The 26175-nt window shown below is 44.4% G+C and overlaps 2 protein-coding genes across 4 annotated transcripts in view; one reads left to right on the forward strand and one right to left on the reverse strand.

The window, feature by feature from the left end:
• Positions 1–15999, forward strand: part of NSF (N-ethylmaleimide sensitive factor, vesicle fusing ATPase) — a 177454-nt gene extending 161455 nt beyond the window's left edge. For 2 of the 3 annotated variants that reach the window (XM_038385821.2, XM_043503254.1), the window contains exons 18-21: positions 4533–4667; positions 5619–5732; positions 12966–13021; positions 14288–15999. In XM_038385821.2, coding sequence (XP_038241749.1) covers positions 4533–4667; positions 5619–5732; positions 12966–13021; positions 14288–14303 — 321 coding nt within the window. In that variant the 3' untranslated portion in view covers positions 14304–15999. The remainder of the gene's footprint in view (positions 1–4532; positions 4668–5618; positions 5733–12965; positions 13022–14287) is intronic. The other variant, XM_038385822.2, reaches the window with a different exon arrangement.
• Positions 16000–22441: 6442 nt separating this feature from the next.
• WNT3 (Wnt family member 3) overlaps positions 22442–26175 on the reverse strand; it is a 91838-nt gene continuing 88104 nt past the window's right edge. Inside the window, exon 4 of the mRNA XM_038385492.2 lies at positions 22442–24185. Within this exon, the coding sequence (XP_038241420.1) occupies positions 23706–24185 (480 nt within the window). The 3' untranslated portion in view covers positions 22442–23705. The remainder of the gene's footprint in view (positions 24186–26175) is intronic.

Raw genomic sequence — 26175 nt, forward strand, 5'->3', positions numbered from 1 at the left:
CAACCAATACTCCAAGGTCCTTCTCCTCTTCCGTTACTTCTAATTGATGCGTCCCCAGCTTATAACTAAAATTCTTGTTGTTAATCCCTAAATGCAAAACCTTACACTTCTCACTATTAAATTTCATCCTATTACTATTACTCCAGTTTACAAGGTCATCCAGATTCTCCTGTATAATATCCCGATCGTTCTCTGAATTGGCAATACCTCCCAGCTTTGTATCATCTGCAAACTTTATTAGCACACTCCCACTTTTTGTGCCAAGGTCAGTAATAAAAAGATCAAATAAGATTGGTCCCAAAACCGATCCCTGAGGAACTCCACTGGTAACCTCCCTCCAGCCTGACAGTTCACCTTTCAGTAGGACCCGTTGCAGTCTCCCCTTTAACCAATTCCTTATCCACCTTTCGATGTTCATATTGATCCCCATCTTCTCCAATTTAACTAATAATTCCCCATGTGGCAAGGTATCAAACGCCTTACTCAAATCTAGGTAAATTAGATCCACTGCGTTTCCTTTATCTAAAAAATCTGTTACTTTTTCAAAAAAGGAGATCAGGTTGGTTTGGCACGATCTACCTTTTGTAAAACCATGTTGTATTTTGTCCCATTTACCATTGACTTCAATGTCCTTAACTAATTTCTCCTTCAAAAATTTTTCCAGGACCTTGCATACTACAGATGTCAAACTAACTGGCCTGTAGTTACCCGGATCACTTTTTTTTCCTTTCTTAAAAATAGGAACTATATTAGCAATTGTCCAATCATTCGGTACAACTCCTGAGTTTACAGATTCATTAAAAATTCTTGCTAATGGGTTTGCTATTTCAGGTGCCAATTCCTTTAATATTCTTGGATGAAGATTATCTGGGCCCCCCGATTTAGTCCCATTAAGCTGTTTGAGTTTTGCTTCTATCTCAGATATAGTAATATCTACCTCCATATCCTCATTCCCATTTGTCATGCTACCGTTATCTCTAAGATCCTCTTTAGCCTTATTAAAGACTGAGGCAAAGTATTTGTTTATATATTGGGCCATCCCTAGATTATTTTTAACCTCCACTCCATCCTCATGACAGGGAGGTGATTCCAACTATGTTTATCATACCACGCCTTCAGACAGTCCGGTTTGTTCAATACCTATTGTGTTTTGCAACCCCTTTCTAAACCATAGTGTCTGTTCAGGTACTGGTCTTTCTTTCCCTTTAGTGTTTTGTCCAGTATCTCCTTTCTCAGATGGGTCATTAGCATTTTCACTGTCACTCAAGTCTTTAGTAGGATTCCCATCCTGGCTTAAAGAGACAGTTAGTTTTCACAAGTACACCAGGAACAGCATTTTGCAAAAGTGGGTCCTGCATTGGGGTTCCCTCTGTCGCTCCTCTCTGTCCCCAAGAGGTCAGTAGTATGTCTGCTCCTCTCCGGGAAGTCAGTTACACAGTTCCCTCTTAAAACCTGATCCACAGGTTGGGTGCCTTGGAACACAAACGCCAACCCAGCAAATCTGCCCTGGGCACACCTTCCTGTGTAATCAGTGAGAAGACATTCCTATACTCCTCTAAATTCCTTCTCAACTTCCCCCTCTGGCCCCCTCCTAAGAGACACACCTCTGTGCTCTCTAGAGTGGGATCTGTCCCCTGTTCATCTGTGAAGGGCTCTCAGCTAACAGCCAGAACAGTTCTTTCACTGGCAGGGACCACCCTCTCCCCTCCCTTTGAATTGGGTTTGCCTCCAGCTACAGAGTCCATGGAACCGTCGCCCACCGCAGTGATCTCTAAGATTTCATCCCCCTCCTCCAGCCTTCCCTCTAGGACACATCTCCCTATGCACCCTAGAGAGAGGTCTGCCCCCTGTTCAACTGCAGCCTGCTGGCAGCCAGCAACCTGGATAGTTTCCTCACTGACAGAAACACATTCCCCTGCCCCTCAGAGGAGACGCTGCCTTTAAGCACCACGCAGCAGGAGCTGGTCTCAACCACACCCGCCCCTGGTAGCAGACTCTTTTCCATTGCTGCAGAGGAATTAAAGAGAGACACTCCCATTCCTCCAGCAGTTCCTGGGACTTAGCTCTTTCCTTCTGGGGTTTCAGCACCATATTCCTCCTTGCTGCTGGCAGATCCCTTGACAGCCCGAGCTACATTGAAAAAGTCATTCTCCAGTAATAATTGACGGGTTATCATGTACTGCTGCCACTGTCAATTCAGCTTCCAAATCCTCAGTTTCTATGTGCACTTTAGCCAAAGGCACAAGGATTTTGTGACCTACTAACAAAAGCTCTGCCATCTGTCCTGGCACTATGTCTTTCTCCTTAACAATGTTTCCCCTGACCACAGAAATGTCTGCACCTGTATCCCTCCACCCCAGGAGTTCCTTCCCATTAATTTTGACAGCCTTTATGTGCTTCCTGCCTGGCTGGGCAGAGGCTACTTCTATAAACTCTGTATGAGACGTGACAATTGCCTGAGATGCCTCTGTGCTCTGCGGAGCAGCATTCCCATGAGTTGCTTATTGTCTGTTCCCACTCAGCACAGGGCATTTATTCCTCAGGTGCTCAGTGGAATTAGTGATAGCACCTTCTGGGCTCTTCTGTTTTTACAGGAGATTTGGGATGAGGACTAGAGGAATGGACTTGGGGAAGTGAGCACCCGGCCTCCCATCCACCCTCCTTCCCAGGGGTAAAACAGGAACCCTTCTTCCCGCCTAACCCCTCTACCTGTGATTTATTTCGAATAGATGCTTAGGTTTGTTCAAATTCATCAGCAAGTTCCTCAACAGTTTTCGCTTTTTTATCTCATAAACACCCTTTTACATCAATACAAAAACTTAGGAAATGTGCCTGAGCAACAAGATCACACATTTCTTCAAAGCTTGTAACACTGTTTCCTCTGACCCACGTATCCCTGTGCAGTTGAGGGGCCCAAGACACTCAAGCACAAGGTGCTGAAGAGGCTGGTTCTGGCCTGGTGGAGCTGAGACCCCTGGCCAGGACTGGGAGGAGAATGGAATCACTTAGCAGCAGCAGGGTGGCCTCCGCAAGTTGGGGCTGATCTGCCGCCTCGCAGGCCTGGCTGGGGCTTTCTGCTCTGCCCTGTGAGGACTGCAGCCTTCTCCTCACCTTGTGCCTGCAGGGATCCAGGGTCTTTGGCCCTAAATAGATTGAACTCCATGAGTCTAACTCTATAAGGCAGGTTTCTGATCCTGTAATTGTTCTCCTGGCTGTTTTCTGAACTCTCTCCAATTTATCAACATCCTCCTTGAATTGAGGGCACCAGAACTGGGCACCATATTCCAGTGCCAAATAGACAAGTAAAATAACCTTTTTTCTCCTACTCGATATTCCGCTGTTTATGCATCCCAGCCCAAGCCTGCATGTTGACACAGCCATTTTTAGCCTCACAGCCTGAACCCTGCGAGCCTGAGTCAGTTGATCTGGGCCAGCTGCGGTCATGCTGTGGGTCTTTTAGCCTGTGTACAGGTAACTGGGAACTCATGTTCAGCTGATTATCCACCACAACCCCCAAATCTTTTTCCTACTCACTGTGTGCACCCAGACTTGTGAACTTGGGAGCTGCGTTAGTGAGAATTTATAAATATGGGACAGAAGCCTCCCCGTGCGTTAACTGCACCTACCGTTACTAGCATTCGGACCTATTCACTTTATTCAGGAGTCTGGCATGCTGTGTCCTGAGGGCAGGGAGGGTGCAGTCATCACAGTGTTGTGTCTGACACAGCAAAAAGAACTATGTATGGTAGAGTGAGGAGATGCCCTGGGTGTGCCAGACTCCTTCCTCTCTGCTATTCAGAGCATTTTCATCAGAATTTAAGCTTTTGTGTTGACTTAAAAAAATAATAATCAGGTTTCTGTCCTTTCTGGTTCTGGAAAATGCTACTTCAGAACATAGTCCAATGAAGTGCTGTCTTATTGTCCTTGTCTCCAGCAACATTAGCCTGGGGTGTGGGGGAGGATGGAGTTCTGTATATGAAGCTCTGGCAGCTTCTGACCTTTTGACATTGACCCAGTGGTAAAAATGCTTAAAGGGGCTGGAACTTTTTGTACTAGGTTTCACAACAGTCATCACAGCCACAGCATCATCAAGTAGAAACTATAGCTCTCAGAGGTGTAAGTGCCCTAATTCAGCTCAGTGAGTGTTAACTCTGAACCCTAATGATACTCACATGTCACCAATGGTCATTTTAGCAGAAAAGTTCCGATATGCAGGCTTTATGGATGGGGCTTAACAAACAATCTTTTTCGGTCTTTTCTGATTCTGATGGGCAGGAAGGATTCTGATTTCCTTAGCCTTATACTTAGATATTGTCTTGTTAAAGATTTGTGCTGGTGACTTCCACTATTTTCAATCTGATATCTCTCGTTTTTCAATCTGTTAGAGATATGTTGTAGGGGCTTTAAGCAGCATTTCTCACCATTTCCCTCCTTTCTTTTCCCTGCAGTTAACATAATCTCCCGAAGGGTGACACCTGTGCTTTCCTTTTTTTCTTTTTTTTCTTGACATTTATTCCTTCTTATATGGGCAGGGTCGCAAGCTTTTAATCATTGGAACCACCAGCCGTAAAGATGTCCTGCAGGAAATGGAAATGCTAGATGCTTTCAGCACCACCATTCATGTACCCAGTATTGCGACAGGAGAGCAGCTGATGGAGGCCTTGGAGGTAAGGAGACCCCCTGAATGTCAAGACGGCTGAGAGACTACCTGAGTGACTCTGTTAGTGTGAATAATGTCCCATGCAATAGAGCACTTGATGAATGGGATCAAAAGGTGTCTGTGGGGAGTGCGATAGAGCTCCATTTTGAAATAGTGACCTGCTTTACTCTATTGGCCCAACACCGGTTATCCGGTGTCATTGAATGTCATGTTCCCAAAGCAAGGAAAGCAGGAGGGAGTGGGAGACAGACACAGGGAAAGGAAAAACACGGGAGAGAAAGTGACTTCTTTTTTCTGCTGGCTGGAAACGGTTCCAAGGGCATAGAAGAGAGAGAGCAGAGTTGTCCTCAAAACACTTTAAATTTGAATTCACGGGGCCCAATCCTGTGAAGCACTGAATTCCCATTGAGTTGACTGATGGGGGCTAAGGAAGCTCAGCACATCAGGAGATGCTTGGCCTCCCACAGGTCAAGCTCATGGCCGGCTTCTGCTCCTCAGAGCAGTGTGTAATTTGTAGCAGGTGATGTAAATGCTTATCAGACTGTTAGTACAGCCTTCAAAGTGGCACTCCACAAGGGTAACTAAAATACTGTTAGTATTTTCATTATCATCATTCTCACGAAGGGTAGTTCATGTATGGTAATTTTTACAACAGTTTTGCAAGGTTTCTCTAGCACACATCACTGTGTTCCTCATAGACTCTGTCATTTGGGGAAGACTAGCCTAGGATAGAAGATTCAGAAAGTAAATCAATGGACGGTTGGCTCTGTATGATGTTGTTGATAACAGCTATGCCATAAAAGTATCCTGGTCTGACTGTTCCTATAGTATCTTCAGGCAGTTACTCTTAACTGTTTCCAAGACTAAGCTATGGACTGTTTTCTATTGCTGCACTCACCAGTGTGGCTAGCACAGTTGCCTTCTAATGCTGCTGGCTGTCTCCTGGGTTTCCTTCCAGCTTCTTGGTAACTTCAAAGATAACGAGCGCAGCACGATTGCACATCATGTCAAAGGGAAGAAAGTGTGGATCGGAATCAAGAAGCTCCTGATGTTGATCGAGATGTCATTGCAAGTAAGAGGCTTTTTGCTTCAGGGGTGTATGAGGGAGACTAGAACATCCTTGAAAGCACCTTTTGGCCCACAGACCCTTGCCTCTGTTAAATTGGGAGCCCTGTATTGCGTCTGCTATGGTTTGAACATGTTACATTTCCAAAAAGGCAGCAGTATTACTTGTAGATTTCCCTGCAGCAGTTTTCAGCTCCAATCAGTAGAGAGAGCACCATGTCTCTGTCCATTGAGAGAGCTGTAAAAAAAATAGAGTGCCCATGAGTTGTATGAAGTTAGTTTTCAGAGAAGCATGTCTGCAGACCAGGGGATCTGGGCTGACTTGCCTTTCATGAATTGCCTTCTCAAGCACAAGTGATAAGTTAAGATTGCAGATGATAATTGAAGATTTTGTTATGAAAAAGTTTCCTGTGCAGGTGTAGTGGCTCTTTCCCTGAAAGAAGATAAATCTGTCAAGTTGTTCAGCTGCTCTTCATTTTCCACTGTCAGCACTTTAAAGAAAAGAATTGCCTAGGGTAGAAATACGTAGCTCTTAGCCCCTCACCGTTGTATCTCCTGTGCCTGCAAGCTTGCCATCAGGCACATGCTCTACTGTGTATTTGAGCTAAAAAAAAAAAATGTGTGTGTAGCATTTGGGCCTAATCCTCAGTGACTGACATTTCAGAGCCCTTCTACATGTGAACCCTTCCCTCCCATTCTCCCCTTTTTTTCATCAAATGGATTTGGTGCAGCTGAATGTACTGTCTTTAGATCTTGCTATGAGATGCTGAGCATAAATGAAGAAGCATATAGTTTAGCAGCATATGAGTCATGTATCCCTGCTGTTCACTATTCACAATTCTGTTAAAACTTGCACAGCACTGAGGATCTGCTCTAACTAGATGTCACCTGAGGCAATAGTCATTTATTTAGATTACTTTTTCCTCTCTTTCCCTTGATTTTTAATTCCATACCTACAGGCAAGTCAGTAAGTCACTGCTCACACGCATTAAATGTCTTTAATGGGCTCAGGCCTGCAAGGGTACAGTTACAGCCCATTTTACATAAAATCTTGACAATAGATACCTCTCTAACCTTCTTCTGAGGCAGGGAAGTGACTTTGGTTAGATTGTGACCTTGAACATTGATGCTTTTAAAACTCCAGGATTAAAAATGTGCAGAGTAAGGGCGGTTCTGAGATGGAGGAGTGGGAATCAAATTGCACCAGCTTTTCCCCACTGCTGCATACCAGCATGGTGAGCAGTGTCACTGGGGGTAGGGTGTTTCCCCCCTTGGTAAACAGGCTGCTGTTCTGGAATGTTTCAGAAAAATGTTGTTGCTTACAATACAAGTGATTTTGTTTAGGAAGCTGGTCACTTCGCAGATGATCTGAATCCCTGACAGACCAACCTGAGGGAAAGTAGGCAGCATTTTAACTTTGGTTCAAGTCATTTTGAATCCATTAAATAGAGAGGTGGGTAATGAGAGCAAATTGGAGCTTATACAGACATTGGGTATGCACTTGCTTGTAGCAATGTGATCCATGGCCATTAATTAATTAAAGTAATTTGAATTCTGCATAGCTCCTTTATATTCAGTCTCCCACACACTTGATATCTGTATTGCAAAAAGTCATCGCTTTTCACACAAGTCTCAGATGCACTTTGTTGCCAGAGATACAGGAAAAAATTCACATGTTCACAACTGATAAGAGAAAGTTCATTATGCTGCTCTGGCCTAGCTTCCTACATGGCCAAAGTCATGGAATTTCACTAAGTGAAGTGACGCCTCAAGGCCAGATCTTCTGGGTGAGCTTGAACATGTCTTTTAGACAGACATCTAATCCTGAATTAAAGACGCCAAGTGATGGTGAATCCACTACGTGCCTAGCTGTTTTGTTCTCACGGTTCATTACCCTCAGTGTTAAAAATGTGCACCTTATTTCTAGTCTGAATTTTTCCAGCTTCAGTTTCCAGTCACTGGATCTAGTTAGGCCTGTGTCTGCTAGAGCCCTATGACTGGAAATCTTCTCCCCATTCAGGTACCTCTTAACCTTCTCGTGGATAAACCAAATAGATTGAACTGCTTCAGTCTCTTCCTGTAAGCCAAGTTTTTCAAATCTTGAGTCATACTTGTAGTGCTTTTCTGACCGCTTTCCAGTTTGTCCACATTCTTTTTAAAATGTGATCATCAGAACTGGACACAGTATAGAGTTGTGGTCTCACCAGTGCTGTGTATGCAGTGTTGGTATCACTCCCCCCTCTTGCTTCATATTCCACTACTTGTATATCCAAGGATTGTTTGCTTTCTCAGCCACTGTGTTGTACCGTGAGCTCATGTTCAGGTGGTTATCCTTTGATCCTTAAGTTCTTTTCTTTTCTGAGTTGCTGCTTTCACAAACACTCCTTTGTCCTGTACATGTAACCTACATTCTTGCTTCTTAGATATATGGCCTTATAGTTGGGTTGGATCAAAATGCATTTTGTTCAAGTGAGCCCTGCTTACTAAACGATCCACATTGCTCTGTATAAGTGACCTGTCTGTATGATTTTTATCACTCCACCAGTTTGAGTCATATGCAAACTTTATCAGTAATGATATATTTTTTCCAGATCATTGATAAAGGCATTAAATGGTATTGGACCACGAATACAGTGCTGTGGGACCCCATTAGAAATACTCTCATCGCTGACCATTTACAATTAGTTGAGATCTACAAGTTTTTAATCAATTTAATATATACTACATTGATCTTGCATATTACTATTTCTTAATCAAAATGTTGTGCAGGACTAAGTCAAGTACCTTACAGATGTCATATATCAGTTATTTTTGTCTACAGACCTTGTAATCTCATCAAAATACTATATCAAGTTTGTTTTACAAGACATGTTTTCTATAAAACCATGTTGATTGGCATTAATTATGCTTCCATTATTTAATTTTTTAACTGTGCAGGATCAATGTTAGGCTAACCAACCCATAGTTATCCAGATCATCTCATTTACCTTTTAAATAATGACACAACAGTAGTTGGTTTTCTTTTTCTAGTCCTCTGGAATATCCTCAACATTCCAAGATTTGTTAAAAATCAACATTGGTGGCTCTGAGCAACTCAGCCAATTCTTTTAAAATTCTTGGGTGCAACCATTCCCGCAGATTTAAAAATAGTCAGGTGTGGTAGCTGCTGTTTAATATTCTACCTAGTTACTGTTCTCATAGAAAATATTTTGTTATCACTGTGAGATATGAATATATCATCCAGCTTCTTTCCAAACGTGGAACAGAAATAGTGATTGAACATGTCTGCCTTTTCTTCATTATTTACAATTTTACCATCCTTGTCTAGTATCAGACTTTATACCATTGATAGGATTTATTTTGTTCCTGATATATTTTTATAAAATCCCTCTTATTGTCCCCAGTCCTACTGGTCAGGTTTTTTACTCATACCTTTAGCTTCCCTCATCAGTAGTCTGCATTTCATTACTTCTAATTTATAGTCATTGTCATCAACTTCCCTCTCTTTCCATTTGTTACATTTTGTTTTTTTCATAAACCTGGAATCAATAGAAGGTTTTCTTTAACTATAGGAACATAAAACATACAATAAAGGAACTGTTTGCTATAGTTTCCCTTGTGGCACTCCTGTGCTCTTCAGATTGAATATTATCCTCTATCTATCCAGGTGTCGGTCAAGAGGCCAGTGAGCATATTGCAGCTAGCCCTCCATTTGTGTTTATTTTGCTAAATGTAGGCCTGAGTGCTCCCTTCAAATAGAATATTTGGTCCCTAGTTCCAAAATTACAGCATTTGTAAACTTTGGACTGTCCATGTGGAGTATTTCCAGTACTAGCCCACCATACTTCACCAACCTACCTGAAGACTACAGAATAAACAACTGAATATGGAGCTTATATTCAAACTGTGTGAGATGCAATAAAATGTAAATAAAACATTAGGAAACTGCAATCTCTGATCTCCAAATGATTATAACTCAAACTTCTCCTACTTGAGTGGGACGTAAGAAACAAAGCCTCTCTCCTGTCTTCATAATAAATCAGAAGTCTAGCCTTCATTTCTGAGTCCCAATCTGTGTTCAGTCTTCATATCTGAGACTGCTGAGTGTCTTAGTTTTGTTCATTTTCCTGTTATGATTGCCTGGAGAGTGCATTTCCTGTTTCCTATGGGACTTCTTTCATAGAACCAAAGGCTTAGAAGGGACTGCAAAGGTCATCTAGTCTAACCCCCTGCCAAGATGCAGGATTTGTTGTGTCTAAACCATCCAAGACAAATGCTATCCAGCCTCCTTTCGAAAACCTCCAGTGAAGGAGCTTCCACGACTTCTCCAGGCAATTTGTTCCATTATCCTACTGTTCTTACAGGGAGGATGTTTTTCCTGAGATTTAATCTAAATCTGCCGTGCTGGAGTTTGACCCCATTGCCTCTTGCCCTGCCTCTGTGGCAAGAGAGAGCAACTTTTCTCCATCTTTTTTTAGGGCAGCCTTTCAATAATTTGAAGACCGCAGTTGTGACTCTCCCCCCCCCCCCCCCCGCATCTACTCTTTTCCAAAGCAAACATACCCCGATCCTTCAGCCTTTGCTCGTATGGCTGCATTCCATCCCTCTGATCATCTTTGTCACTCACCTCTGGATCCTTTCTGGTTTCTCTACATCTTTTTTATACATTTTTGACCAAAGTGGAACACAGTACTCAGCTGAGGCCTAACCAGCGCTGAGTAGATCGGTACTATCACCTCCTGTGACTTGTATGCTATGCCTCTGTTAATGCAGCCCAAAATTGTATTTGCTTTCTTTGCAACAGTTTTACATTGTTGACTCATGTCGAGGTTATGATCCACCACAACTCCCAAATCCTTCTCAGCTGTGCTGCTGCCAAGCCACTTATCCCCCAGTCTGCATTTTTGCGTTTGGTTTTTCTTCCCTAAATATAGTACCTTACATGTGTCTTTTTTGAATTTCATTTTGTGGTCTGGTTTCAGAGTGGTAGCCATGTTAGTCTGTATCAGCAAAAAGAACGAGGAATACTTGTGGCACCTTAGAGACTAACAAATTTATTTGTGCATAAGCTTTCGTGGGCTAAAACCCACTTCATCAGATGCATGCAGTGGAAAATACAGTAGGAAGACACACACACACACACACACACACACACACACACACACACACACACACACACACACACACACACACACACACACACACACACACACAATGAAAAAATGGATGTTGCCATACAACTATAATGAGACTAATCAATTAAGGTGGGCTATTATCAGCAGGAGAAAAAAAACTTTTGTAGTGATAATCAGGATGGCCCATTTCCAACAGTTGAGAAGAAGGTGTGAGCAACAGTAGGGGAAAAATTAGCATGGGGAAATAGTTTTTACTTTGTGTAATGACCCATCCACTCCCAGTCTTTATTCAAGCCTAATTTAATGGTGTCCAGTTTGCATATTAATTAATTTCTGCAGTTTCTCATTGGAGTCTGTTTTCAAAGTTTTTGTTGTTGGAGTATTGCGACTTTTAGGTCTCTGAGTATCCAGGGAGGTTGATGTGTTCTCAGATTTGTTTTTGAATGTTATAATTCTTGACATCTGTTTTGTGTCCATTTATTCTTTTATGTAGAGACTGTCCGGTTTGGCCAATGTACATCGCAGAGGGGCATTGCTGGCACACGATGGCATATATCATGTTGGTAGATGTGCAGGTGAATGACCTCTGATGGTGTGGCTGATGTGATTAGGTCCTATGATGGTGTCCCTTGAATAGATATGTGGACAGAGTTGGCAATGGGCTTTGTTGCAAGGATAGGTTCCTGGGTTAGTGTTTTTGGTGTGTGGTTGCTGATGAGTATTTGCTTCAGGTTGGGGGGCTGCCTGTAAGCGAGGACTGGTCTGTCTCCCAAGATTTGTGAGAGTGATGGGTCGTCCTTCAGGATAGGTTGTAGATCCTTGATGATGCGCTGGAGAGGTTTTAGTTGGGGGCTGAAGGTGACGGATAGTGGCGTTCTGTTACTTTCTTTGTTGGGCCTGTCCTGGAGTAGATGACTCCTGGGTATTCTTCAGGCTCTGTCAGTCTGTTTCTTCACTTCAGCAGGTGGGAGTTGTAGTTGTAAGAATACTTGATAGAGATCTTGTAGGTGTTTGTCTCTCTCTGAAGGATCGAAGCAAATGTGGTTGTATCTTAGAGCTTGGCTGTAGAAAACAGATCGTGTGGTGTGGTCTGGATGAAAGCTGGAGGCATGTAGATAAGTACTGCGGTCAGTAGGTTTCCGGTATAGGGTGGTGGTTATGTGACCATCGCTTATTAGTACTGTAGTGTCCAGGAAATGGATCTCCTGTTGTGACTAGTCCAGGCTGAGGTTGATGTTGGGTTGGAAATTGTTGAAATCATGGTGGAATTCCTCAAGGGCTTCTTTTCCATGGGTCTAGATGATGATGTCGTCATCAATGTAGCACAAGTAGAGTAGAGGTGTTAGGGGAAGAGAGCTGAGGAAGGGTTGTTCTAAGTCAGCCATAAAAATGTTGGCATACTGTGGGGCCATGTGGGTACCCATCGCAGTGCCACTGACTTGAAGGCACACATTGTCCCCAAATGTGAAATAGTTGTGGATGAGGACAAAGTCGCAAAGTTCAGCCACCGAGTTTGCCGTGACGTTATCGGGGATACTGTTCCTGGTGGCTTGTAATCCATTTTTGTGTGTGTGTTGTCTGTAGCCCAGTTCTCCAATTTATCAAGATCCCTTTGAATTTTAGCTCTCTTCCAAAGTGTCTGTAGAAAACACACACACACACACACACACATGCCGCCTCAGCTTTGTGTCATCTGCAACTTTGATCAGTGTGGTCTCTATTCCAACATCCAGTTCATTAATAAAGATATTCAACAACAACGGGCTCAGAACAGAATCCTGTGGAACCCCACTTGAGAGCTCCCTCCAATCTGTCATCATTCCACTAATAGTTACTTTTCATTTGCAGTTGTTTAACCAATTATGTGTCCACTTAATGGCAGTTCTACTGAGCCCACATTTCTCCAGGTTATTTATGAGACTATCATGTGGGACTATGTCAAAAGCCTGCTGAAGTCCACGTATATTATATCCACCACATTCCTTCTATCTACCAAATCAGTTATCCTGTCAAAGAAGGAAATCGAGCTCGTTTGGCATGACGTGTTCTTGGTAAATCCATTCTAGCTGCTAGTGACCACTCCTTCATCTTTGTTTTGTGTTTAGATGGATCCTGATTATCGTGTGAGAAAGTTCCTGGCACTCCTAAGAGAAGAAGGGGTGTAAGTACTAGTAATATTTTAAAGGCTGATCCAGGACCCAACTCTGCTCTCAGATGCGTGGGTGCCACTCCCCCTGGCAGCAGAGTATCTGACCGCAGTATTGGGTTCTGGAGTTGTAATAGCTCTTTTAAATTCCATTTTGAACCTTCCCTTCCTACTCTAGTATCATTCTATTCCCCAGTGACTCTCCAAAGCTATTAGGGACCCAAAGCATATTTGAATTCTCTGCCTTGAATATCCGGGGGAGGCGTTAAACTTGTGCCTGATCTATTGTCTCTAACGAGACTAAATCAGGAGTAGCTTCACTGCAGCCAATGGAGTTAAACCCTGTGACATCAGAATCGGTCCCTTTGCCTGTTGGCTCTACTATTTATTTTTCTCTGTGTCCTGCTTTGTCAGCCTTCCCTGTCCCTGTGCAAAGGGCCCATCCCACTCCTGTTGAACTGGACATACAGTCAGGCCTCCACTGGCAGCATCATTTCACAGACGCCTGCTCTCCCGTGCATGCACTGGAATCTCTGGGGCAATGGTCCCTCATTTTTTACACCCATGTGTGGAATGAATTTTGTTATGTGCACCAATATGGAGGTTGATGTGTGGTGGGGCTGAGGGGTTCAGAGTGTGGGAGGGGGCTCAGGGCTGGGGCAGAGGGTTGGAGTGTGGGGGGGGGGGTGAGGGGTCTGGCTGGGGGTGTGGGCTCTGGGATGGGACTAGGGATGAGGGGATTGGGGTGCGGTGGTGGGGAGCTCAGAGCTAGGGCAGAGAGTTGGGGTGTGCGGGGATGAGGGCTCTGGCTGGTGGTGCGGGTTTTGGGGTGGGACTGGGGATGAGGAGTTCGGGGTGTGGGAGAGGACTCAGGGCTGGGGCAGAGGGTTGTGGGAGGGTTGCAGGCTCTGGGGTTGGGCCAGGGACGAGGGGTTTGGGGTGAAAGCTGCCCCAGGGCTAGGTCTCTGCCCAGTCCTCTCTCACCACAGCAGCTTGGGGCCAGGTGAGAGGTGCCTTTCCCCGGCTGTGGCAGCTCCGGCGGGCCTGGGCTGGGTTGGGCCGGGGGTGGGGGGGTTACCCTGCCTGGTAGCTCAGGCAGAGCTGGGCTGGGCTGAGGGAGGGGCTGCTCTCCCCACCTGCGCAGCCCTTGAGACCCTGCTGCGCAGCTGACAGGGAACGTAGAGTGGGTGGTTGCAGATGCGTCTTCTGTGTGCACGCTGTGTATGGGTCTCAGTGTCTTCAGAGAGACGTGCTTTATGGCGGTTGTGGTCTGTTTTTCAGTAGTGTGCTCGACTGAGTGGAGATGGTCTGTGTGCAGAGCTCAGTGGCTGGAGAAGTGACCAAGCTGGAGAATACACTGGGATCTGTGTTCTTCTGTTCAACACACTGGACAAAGTGAAATGTTCATCTACCTTCAACATCCCACTTGGAATTTGCATGTTTAGCAAAATAAAATATCCCTTCTTTGCTCTTAAATATTCTGGTGTCTTGTGGAATGATCAATGTCCTTTAGAATACCTTGCTTCTGTTTCTGTGCACGCTAAAGTACATTCTCACTGTTTTATCATGGAGGAAGTGTCCAATGAATTATGAAGCTAATGCTTATGTACAGCATTAAATTAATACCACAACATGGCACCTTTTCTGTACAAAAGTTCTACTTCTAACCTACAGTGGTGTAGTCTGCAGATGATTTGCAGTGTGTTTGTGATATCATTGTGATAGTGAATGCTCTCCTGTACAGTTGTCTGTTGTCATATGACGCAGTGGGATTGGCTATTGAGCCTGTGATGTCACTTCCCAGTCCTGCCGGATATGGTGACTATCAGAGCTAACTTGTCTGTGATGATTCTAAACACGAGGCAGCGTAGTCGTTGCCTCTGACAGCAAAGTGCAGTAATAGAGAGGCTACAGCCCACTTTGACATTCACTCAGTTGGCTGCCCAGTGGGGCTAGCAGCAGTAGTGACTGCAGCTGGCAGTGAGTGGCATTGGGCAGAGTTGGGTTCCTTCCCGAGCTAGATACGTGCACAACAAATATTTCTGTAAAGCTTTGAAGAATTTTTTAATTTTCTTACTCAAACATCTTTGTTTTCATAATGTCAGTTGAGAACCTAAATTTTATTAAAATGTGTGGTATTGAAGCCAGAACTGGCATTAACCAGTATAACTAATCCTGCTTTCCTGATGAGCTACTGAGGGTTGGAAAAAATGATCTTTCCTCTCATCCTTTGAAAGGTAGGTATCCAAGTTTTTTTTCCTGAGTTCTCTAGGTTCTGCAGGACCCCTTGTGTTGCCAGGGCAGGCTCAGTTTCCATTCTTGCGCTGTTGTAAAGCAATGTACCAAATTTTGGCTGCAAAGCACCTGCATGATACACTTTTACTGATAGCTGAGTGAGAATTCTCTTCCCTCATCAGTGAGCTCAGCCTGTATTTTAATAAAGTGCATGGAGCATGCTGCTGTATTTTCCCCACCCCTGACAGGGTGAGGCAAGCAATCAAAGCCATTTGCAGGAACATAAAGCCCATGTGGCTTCACAAGCTGCTGAGGCATACTGCCAAAGGCTAGCAACTCGGACACCCCTAGGGGTTTGGGAGCAACCTCCTTCTCTGCGAATGTCCTTTGGCCCCGTGGTTGAAGGTAAACCATTCTCTAGACCTTGCTGTGTACTTGAACTTGGTCATGTATTTTAGCAATTTAACTTACCTCCTTGATTTTTTCTTCTTTTGGTCAGTGCTGCTGTATTGTGATTTTGTGAGTCCCAGTGGCCAGTATGCACCCTCCTATATTTGTGTATGATCTTGCAACTTTCATTTGTTCCCTTCTTCCCCCCCAAATCCCAGTGAAAGCAGCACACAATGTATTAATTTATGTCTCAGATTAAATGATGTAACCATTTTATTGTGTTTTTTTTGTCCAAAAAGATATTGAGAAACAAATATTATATGGTTTAAATGTAAATCATGGATGCAATAAAAAGCACATACTTGGAATGACTTAGGAGGCTGAATTGTCCTTGGGAGATGGATGTGTTTTGTGGCGGGAGCTGATACATATTGAGAACTGGATATATTGGATGTATCCAGGCACAGGCCTCAAACTGCTGTTTCTGGGGTCTTACTTTAAGATACAGCTTTGGAGATCTTTAGAAGCAAAGCTCATGTTTTTGCAGTAGTTCCCATACCGGTTACAGGGCGTGATAAAATGGATTTTATGTGCAAAGAGAAAAACAGATCAAGACCAAGATTTTCAAAAGTGAATAATCTTTTGATGCCCAGTATTTTGGTGCTCAACTTGAGACACTATGAAGGGTTTTGATCTTCAGAAAGCCTGGGCATGACCCCTATGAGCATCAGGTCCCTTTAAGGCATCTTAGGTCACACTTTGGAAAATCTTGGCCAAAATCATTAACTCTTTGACGATGGGCTAGCAAGGAAATGTTCCCAGATTCAGTTTGATCTTTAAAACCACACTGGGGGGGTGGGGGGGAGTGTTTAACTACAGCCCTGTCTTTCACCTGTCACCTCCCATATCCCCCTCTCTGCATAGCCTCTGCAACCTGGCACTTCCATCACATGTTGCCCGAAGTGGTTAATATTGTGTTACAGAGCTAGCCTTGGGTTTCAGGCCGTTGGGGATAGATGCGTGTTTTCACAAGAATTTCTCTTTCTATATAGTCTCCTTTTATGTAAAATAAATAATGGCCCATGACTTTTGTTATACACATTCCGGCTACTAACTTAATTATTTCCTTGTCATCCTCCTAGTGCTTTCACTGCCAATTGAAGGGCCCACATGAACCACCCAAGGCTGCATTTCCACCATAGAATATTAAATACTGAACTGTTAAGCAAATGGGTTTTATTCTAGCATCCTGTGTAACTCTCATGCTACAACACAAGCAGGTTCAGAAGCCAAAGGACTGATCTAGCCATTTGATGCTATAATGGAGTGAGAGAAAAGGTATTTATTTGGTTTGCAGCACATGTATTGGCCATTAATAGGATTCTGCTTGATCTAGTGTTCAGAAATTGGTATGTGTATTCTGAAGGCATTTGGTAAGTTTCTTGTTCTCTGACCACCCCTGCTGGACTAATGGTAAAAGTTTGACTAGGCAGCTCCAGGGAGGCCAGAGAGCAGAACAGGGACCAAGCAGCTGCCCTGCTGGGAGGGGGTGCTCAGCCAGGAACGCTGCTACCGCTGCTCCTCCCAACAGGGCAGCTGCTTAGTCCCTGTTCTGCTCTCTGGCCCGCAAGGCCGTCCCAGGGGCTGCGGGTGCAGGGGTGCCTGGCCAGCATGCACCAAAATCTGGCTGTGCTCTTGTGCCCAGGAAGCAGCTCTCTCTGCAAAAAGCTTCTTTGGGTCGGTCTCCATTGAAAACCCTGCAGGCATCCTGGTAGTGTGTGTGCAAACAGGTTTTCAGCAGACAAAGGGTTAACGCTGATCCGAGCTGCTGCATAAAGGAGAGCCTGGCTTCTGTTTACAACAGACTGCACCATAGATTGTTGGCTTCCAGAGGACTAAGGAAGTTGCCCCAAGGAACTCTGGGATAGATCTGGAGGACTTCCAGGACCCGAGTCAAGCTGGGGGCCATGTGCACACAGGAAAGCAATAGGGCTCAGACCCAGCTTAACATGGGCTTGGACCCTAGGTTAACCCAATTGGAGTGTGGATGCAAGAGCGGGGACGGGTAGGTATGAGCCTGGGCTCGGGCTATATTGCTTGGCTAGCCCCAGTGGGCCTGTCTACCCTACTGTTGGCTTCTTCTGCACACTTGACTTAAAGGAGTTATTGTGTGTTCTGGCATGTTCTACCTAACAAAGCCCAGGAATGGGTATGTACTTGTGGGGACCTGTTTGATTTGTGACTGCCAAATCAAACCAGCACCTGTCCAATGTGGGGAAAAAGCTGTTTCTCAATTTGAGGTCCCCATGCAATAAAACATTGCTAGAGTTTCTAAAAATTTTATAAATACAAAAGGGATTGCAGCCAAGACAAGATTGTGCTATTTTGGACTTAATTATGGTGGCTAAAGATGTATTAATCACTGAGCTGAAAGTTGGTGGTTCCCATGGGACCCGATTATATTCAAGGGCAAACACAGAACCGTCCCAACAAGTAATATATAAACCTGGTGCTTCAATGTGGCTAACTTCCTAAAGCTGAGGAATTTTGAGTGAAATTGATCGAAAGGAAAAATTTAGATAGAAACATGTCAGTGAAAATTGGGAGTTAATTAGATGCCCCAAAAGCCACAATTCCACAATCAAAAAAGAGGACCAAAGCTCATCCTGGTTCAGTGGGGAAGTGAAGACAGGAATTAGAAATAACAAAAAAATGGAAAAAAGGGGAGAAATAACTTCTAATGTACTTTGATTGCTATTAAATATGGAACATTAATAATACAAGCTAAATATACCTGGGAAGAATCTATGGCTGGCTGGGCTAAGGGCAGTAAGAGGGAGTTTAAGTAGATTAGGAACTAAAGAAATCCTAGCCATGGTGTTCGCCCATTACTAGATAGAGATGGAAAGTTGTTGATACAGAAAAGGCAGAAATGTTCAGTAAATCTTTCTGTTCTGTATTTGGAAAGAAGCAGGATAATGTTGTCCTATCACCTGGGGATGATGAAGTACTTTCTGTTCCACTAGTAATTAAGGAGGACATTAGACAACATCTGCTAGGGATAAATATTTTTATATCAACAGGCCTGGATAACTTGCACCCAAAAGTTCCAAAAGAGTTGGTAAAGGAGACATTTAGCTCACAGATGTGGATTTTTAATAAATCTTGGAATACTGGGGAAATTCCAGAAGATTGGGAAAGTGCTAATGCTGTGTCAGTATTCAAAAAAGTGCAAGCAGGGATGACCCGGTAACCAAAAGCCAGTTATCCTGACGTCCTGGCTAAAAGGATGAGAAAGTTTATATGGGATTCAATTGATAAAGAATTAAAAGCTAGGAATATAATGCCAGTCAACTGGGGTTTCTGGAAAATAGGACTTGTCAGACAAATCTGATTTCATTCTTTGAGTTTACAAGTTTGGTTGATAAAAGGTAACTGCATAGATGTAATATGCTACACGTTTGTAATGCATTTGGGTGGGAACTGCAGCACTTTCTGATTAGGAAATCAACACTTTAAAATACCATTAAAGCACACATTAAATGGGTTAGGAACTGGCTAACTGACAGATCTCAAAACAGCTGTCAATGGGGAACCATAATTTCTAGGAAGGTTTCGCTGGGATTGGCAGTAGGCCTGATGCTATTCAATATTTCCACCAGTCACGTGGAAGTGAATACAAAGTCACTGCTTGTTACAATTTTACAAAAAAAATGCTTTTTTTGCCTCTGTTTTCACTAACAAGGTCAGCTCCCAGACTGCTGTGCTGGGCATCACAAAATGGGGAAGAGATGGCCAGCCCTCTGTAGAGATAGAGGTGGTTAGGGACTATTTAGAAAAGCTGGACGTGCACAAGTCCATGGGGCCGGACGAATTGCATCCGAGAGTGCTGAGGGAATTGGCGGCTGTGATTGCAGAGCCCTTGGCCATTATCTTTGAAAACTCGTGGCGAACGGGGGAAGTCCCGGATGACTGGAAAAAGGCTAATGTAGTGCCCATCTTTAAAAAAGGGAAGAAGGAGGATCCTGGGAACTACAGGCCGGTCAGCCTCACCTCAGTCCCTGGAAAAATCATGGAGCAGGTCCTCAAAGAATCAATCCTGAAGCACTTAGAGGAGAGGAAAGTGATCAGGAATAGTCAGCATGGATTCACCAAGGGAAGGTCATGCCTGACTAATCTAATCGCCTTTTATGATGAGATTACTGGTTCTGTGGATGAAGGGAAAGCAGTGGATGTATTGTTTCTTGACTTTAGCAAAGCTTTTGACACGGTCTCCCACAGCATTCTTGTCAGCAAGATAAGGAAGTATGGGCTGGATGAATGCACTATAAGGTGGGTAGAAAGCTGGCTAGATTGTCGGGCTCAACGGGTAGTGATCAATGGCTCCATGTCTAGTTGGCAGCCGGTGTCAAGTGGAGTGCCCCAGGGGTCGGTCCTGGGGCCCGTTTTGTTCAATATCTTCATAAATGATCTGGAGGATGGTGTGGATTGCACTCTCAGCAAATTTGCGGATGATACTAAACTGGGAGGAGTGGTAGATACGCTGGAGGGGAGGGATAGGATACAGAAGGACCTAGACAAATTGGAAGATTGGGCCAAAAGAAATCTAATGAGGTTCAATAAGGATAAGTGCAGGGTCCTGCACTTAGGATGGAAGAATCCAATGCACCGCTACAGACTAGGGACCGAATGGCTCGGCAGCAGTTCTGCGGAAAAGGACCTAGGGGTGACAGTGGACGAGAAGCTGGACATGAGTCAGCAGTGTGCCCTTGTTGCCAAGAAGGCCAATGGCATTTTGGGATGTATAAGTAGGGGCATAGCGAGCAGATCGAGGGACGTGATCGTTCCCCTCTATTCGACACTGGTGAGGCCTCATCTGGAGTACTGTGTCCAGTTTTGGGCCCCACACTACAAGAAGGATGTGGATAAATTGGAAAGAGTACAGCGAAGGGCAACAAAAATGATTAGGGGTCTAGAGCACATGACTTATGAGGAGAGGCTGAGGGAGCTGGGATTGTTTAGTCTGCAGAAGAGAAGAATGAGGGGGGATTTGATAGCTGCTTTCAACTACCTGAAAGGGGGTTTCAAAGAGGATGGCTCTAGACTGTTCTCAATGGTAGCAGATGACAGAACGAGGAGTAATGGTCTCAAGTTGCAATGGGGGAGGTTTAGATTGGATATTAGGAAAAACTTTTTCACTAAGAGGGTGGTGAAACACTGGAATGCGTTACCTAGGGAGGTGGTAGAATCTCCTTCCTTAGAGGTTTTTAAGGTCAGGCTTGACAAAGCCCTGGCTAGGATGATTTAACTGGGACTTGGTCCTGCTTTGAGCAGGGGGTTTGGACTAGATGACTTTCTGGGGTCCCTTCCAACCCTGATATTCTATGATTCTATGATTCTATGAATTTGCATATGACACAGAAATTGGTGAAGTGTAAATGAGAACAGGGCAGTGATACAGAGCGATCTGGATTTCATGGTAAACTGGGCCCATTCAAACAGATGCACTTTAATACAACCAAATATAAAGTTGCACATCTAGAAACAAAGAATGCAGGTGACACCTACAGAATGGGGGACTATCCTGGCATGCAGTGACTTTGAAAAGGCCTTCAGGTTTTATAGTAGGCAAGTAACTGAACGCAAACTCGCAGTGCAATACTGTGACCAAAAGGGCTAACGTGACCCTCCAGATGGATAAATGGGAGTAGGGAGGTAATTTTATCTCTGTGTAGGACATTGATGAAACCGATAGTGAAACACTGTCCAGTTGTGGTGTCCACATTCTATAAAGGTTTTTGAAAACTTGATGGGAGTACAGAAAAGAGGCCAAAAAAAATATTTGGTGGCTGGAGAAGATGCCTTACAGTGAGAGATTTAAAGCTCAATCTGTGTAGTTTATCAAAAAGAAGATGGAGAGGGAACTAGATCACAGTGTATAAGTACCATCACAGGGAGAAAATACCAGGTACTCTGAAGGGTTCTTTAATGCACTGGAGACAGGCAGAACAAGAATCAATGGCTGGAAGCTGAAGCCAGACATTCAAATTAGAAATTAGGCGCACATTTTTAACACTGAGTGTGATTAACATTGGAACAAACCACCAAGTGAAGTGGAGGATTCTCCACTCTTGATGTCTCTAGTCTAAATCAAGACTGGAGGCCTTTCTGGAAAAGATGATTCATCCCACACATGTTGTTGGGCTCAATACAGGGATATTTAATGGACTGTGACAAACAAGAGGTCAGACTAGATCAGTGGTTCTCAAACTTTTGTACTGGTGATCCCTTTCACACAGCAAGCCTATGAGTGCACCCCCCCGATTAAATTAAAAACACTTTTTAATATATTTAACACCATTATAAATGCTGGAGGCAAAGCGGGGTTTGGGATGGAGGCTAACAGCTCATGACCCCCCCCCCACCTGTAATAACCTCGTGACCCCCTGAGGGGTCCTGACACCCCAGTTTGAGAACTCCTGGACTAAATAATCTAATGATTCCTTCTGGCCTTAAACTCTGTGATTCTATTTAATCTAATGCCATTGAGTTCTGTGTAGGATTAAGCTACGTTGGACACGGTCAGATGCTGTCTTAATGTTTGTTCATTGTGATATTTCACTGTAGAAAGCTGCTTGTCATAAGCACTATCACTATATGGCAAGTGGTTAGTTTTTAGTCTCAGTTGTTGGTGTTAATTGAGGTGGTGGTGTCTGAATGCACTCACCTGTCCAGCAAGAGCACTGACCTGTGGTTGTCAGTGATCTCACAAGGCTCCATAACAAGTGAACAACATGGGCTCTCGAGTGTATCAGTTTAAGTTCATTTACTTTCTCTTTAATGTCTTAACAGGACAACAACAAAAAGCAGGTTGAAATATATTTATCTCCAAATATATATATATATATATATGTATATATTTATATAATATATAATCTTAGTTAACTCAAAGATATATACACTGTATAATAAATAATGCTTATAAAAAGAGAATTTTCTGAATATAAAATTTAAAAAATCAACAACCTCTACAACTTTGTACAAACTTTGGATACAGCAGGTTGATGGGAAGGATTTTCCAGTCAGTGCTAGAATACTGGGCTACAGAAAAAATAATTACAAGGCAATAAATGTGCTATTTATTTATTAAATACCTTTTTTTCTTGATTAAAAAAGCAAGGAATTTTGTTTCAAGTCAGGTACTTGAAGTATTAGCAACATCCCTACAAGTGGTGGAGTCGAGTAGGGAGCGGCGAGGCTGGGTGTGGTAAGGGAAAGCCAGCCAGTGTTCGCATACACTAGCAGTGGAGACAGGAATGGCATCGGGCTGTGGTAGTGGCCAGCCGGAGAAGCAGCTGCAAGGGAAATAGCTGGAGAACCCACCAGATCAAGCGAGAGCTAGAGACTTGCAGGGGAAGGTGTGGGTGTGATGAAACCATTGCTGGCCATGCTCGGTTCTGAGAGTGGCAGCAGGGTACGAGTTCCTTGACAGGGAAAGGAGGAAGTCTACAGTTTCCTGTGTTTCACTGTTAAATCCATTTCTGCTTAAACCCGGTGTTAAAAGTTAAACCAACCCTGCACAGCTGCTGTGCCAATGCACTTCTATCTCGACCTGACACACCACGTGTTCCCAGTTGTGAATCCGTTACAAACCTCTTCCAATACATCTCAGTCCTGACCTGTGTCCCCCTCCCTTGCCAGAACAGATTGCCTGCCATGTTGACGCTTGTCAAACAGAGTGGAACTAGAGAAAAATCAGTAGCTATGTGACCTAAAATGGGTATGGAATGTCTAAGCCATTGAGCTGCCTTGTTCTCGCCTGGGAGACATTGATGAGGTTTGGAGAGCACATGGCGGAGTCTCTCGTACAGGAGCTAGACTCCAGCTTGCTCAGTTTGGTGGTGGTATTCATGAAGGGAATGCCTGCCTCGATATACATCACGGCACAGCTTATTGGGTACATTGTGGTCTTCGGCGCCATCCTGTGATGCATGAAGCCGCTGTGTGAGGAATGATGCTCCCAGGCTCAATGAGACACTGGCCCCCTGCTCTGGCCTACCGCCCCCTCCGTTGATTACTTGCAGGTGTGGACGTCGTAGGCGCGGAGGCATTCCTGGCAGCGCACGTAGCAGCACCAGTGGAAGAGGCAGTGGCACTTCTCTTTCCGCTTCTCCATCCTGGTGTTGTGGCCACGCCCACAGCACAGCAAGGCGCATCCGTCGATCCCGTGGGAGGTGACGTTGCATGTTCTGTCCCTGGTCCCAAAGGAGCCGGTCTCGGGGTTGGGCTCGCAGAAATTGGGGGAATTCTCATAGTATACCAGGTCTCGCTCGGTTGGGGGCTTGAAGAGGGCATACTTGGCCCTTAGGGTTTCCACCCAGCCCCGGGACTCGCGGTGCTTCTCCACCACCATCTCAGAGGCGCTATCGTACTTGTCCTTCAGGTAGTCACCAATTGCCCGAAAATCTGGCTGTGCCCACCAGCAGGTCTTCACCTCACAACTTCCTGAGAGGCCGTGACACTTGCACTTCAGGTGCATGTGATCCAGAATCGTCTGTCCAGAAGACAATAAGTAGACAGTCAGCCTGGAAGCTCAAGCCCCACCTGCTTGGTTTCAAATTGCTCTTTTGAGGTTGCATGGATTTAGCCCAACTCTCATCTGAGCCTGGACTGAAACCTGCACATGTCTGATTTCTAAATGGCCTCTGCAATATTGCTGAGACCATGGAACCATCACTGCACAATGGCTGCGTCAAGGAGCAAGGGTTTGGACTTAAGGCACAGAGTGGGAGGCAGGAAGCATGAATTCTAATCACAGCTTTGCAATAGGAACATAGGACTTGGGTCATCAAGTCCAGTTCCCTGCTACTACAGGCAACCCCATCATATGATCTCGTTCATAAATGTACCAAGATCCACCCTAAAACCAGGTAGGTTTCTTGTCCCTGCTACACTCGTTAGGTGGCTATTCCAGAGCCTCAATCCTCTGTGAGCCTAACAGACTTGCTGCATGTCCTCAGACAAGTCATGTAGGATAAAACTCTCCAGCTGACCCCAGTCTGGGTTGCCCAGCTTGAGATGCTCTCACCCTGCTTTCCAGAAGCCTCAAGCACCAGCACCTCCCCTTGACTTCAACTGGAGTTGCAGGTACTCAACCTCTGAAAATTGGGACCTACTTGAAAAATGTTGCTTAAGCCTCTCTGTTTCCTCAGCCATAAGGTGTAGATAACATCAATCCCCGATTCTGAGACGTGTAAAATGTAGTCTTTAAAGCTCAGGATTAAATCCCACTATCACAAAATCCTGGTTTAGATTTATCTGAACTATCCTAGACGAGACAGCTTTGCTTTTGACATTTAAAGGTTGAGGGAACAAAAATATTTTCTATCGGACAAGCAGAAGTAACCACATTAAATATCTGGCCAAATATGAACATTGAAGACTCTGTACATCAGCGATGTTTGGCAGAATAGAGACTGTTAAGTGATGATTCCTGAATGCCTCTCTGCTGGCTAAAAATCCAATCCCACCTAGAGAGAAAGTAGCACAATTCTAATCTCCATTTATCTGGGGCCTTCCACCCAAGTGCTTTACAAACACTCAAGGATTTAGACTCATGCCCCTCCTATTAATCCTTTTATACACTTGGGGAAACTGAGGCACAGAGCAGGTAATTGACTTGCTCAATGCCAAGTAGAGAGTCTCTGGGAGAGCTGGGAATAGAATAGTCCTGATTCCGTGTGCCACATCTTAACTAACATGACAATTCTTTGTTCTTGTGCACTCAGTCTGTCAGCCTGGCACAGAAAGGGATGGGGGCTTGTCATTCTAAGGATTGGTCTCTGCAAGAAACTTTCACTGGGCAAGACCAGCTGCAAAGAAATCACCTCAGCGTGAAGTAGAAAATCAGGGTTATCTGTTAAAATCCCTAGGCCTTTGATTTGGGGATGTATTGCCAGTTTCTTGAGAGTAAAAGATTTGAGAGTTAGAGAGAGGAGTTAAAGAGAACCAAGCATTCCCACATGCAGGCAGGGAGAGTAACTCCTTCGCTTTGTGTGTTTTTAATGGTTTAGACTACAGCTGGGCAAAATAATCAAAAACACCCCAACCCATAATAAATAACCTATGTGAGTAATGTTGCCTATTTGAAAAGGGCCTGTGAAGAGTGCAGTTATTCACTAGTTGAAGTTACTCACCAAAATATCTGTTTAGAGTTCTTAGATTGTAGCAAGGTGTATCTTAATCTAGATTTCTCCTGCAAGTGAAGAGCTGCAAACCCTGGCTGGCTTCCCCCTCCCACTCCCTACACTACAACCCCCTGCCAAAATGGGGAGCATGGAAAGTACACAAGCTGGAGATCACTGTGCTTCACAGGTTAGTCTTAGGAGTTAATAAGGTCCCTTGCATCTTATCTGCTACTGTGGCCAACACTGTCTTAGTGGAAGGCTGTCATCTAGGAGCATGGGTACGTCAGTGGAGTAGGGAATGGGTTTCGGGTGGCGAGCTGTGCCAAGTGCATTACCACCCTGGTTTTAATCTGCCCC

The sequence above is a fragment of the Dermochelys coriacea genome, chromosome 27 (genome assembly GCF_009764565.3).
Source record: "Dermochelys coriacea isolate rDerCor1 chromosome 27, rDerCor1.pri.v4, whole genome shotgun sequence".
Lineage (NCBI taxonomy): Eukaryota > Metazoa > Chordata > Testudines > Dermochelyidae > Dermochelys > Dermochelys coriacea.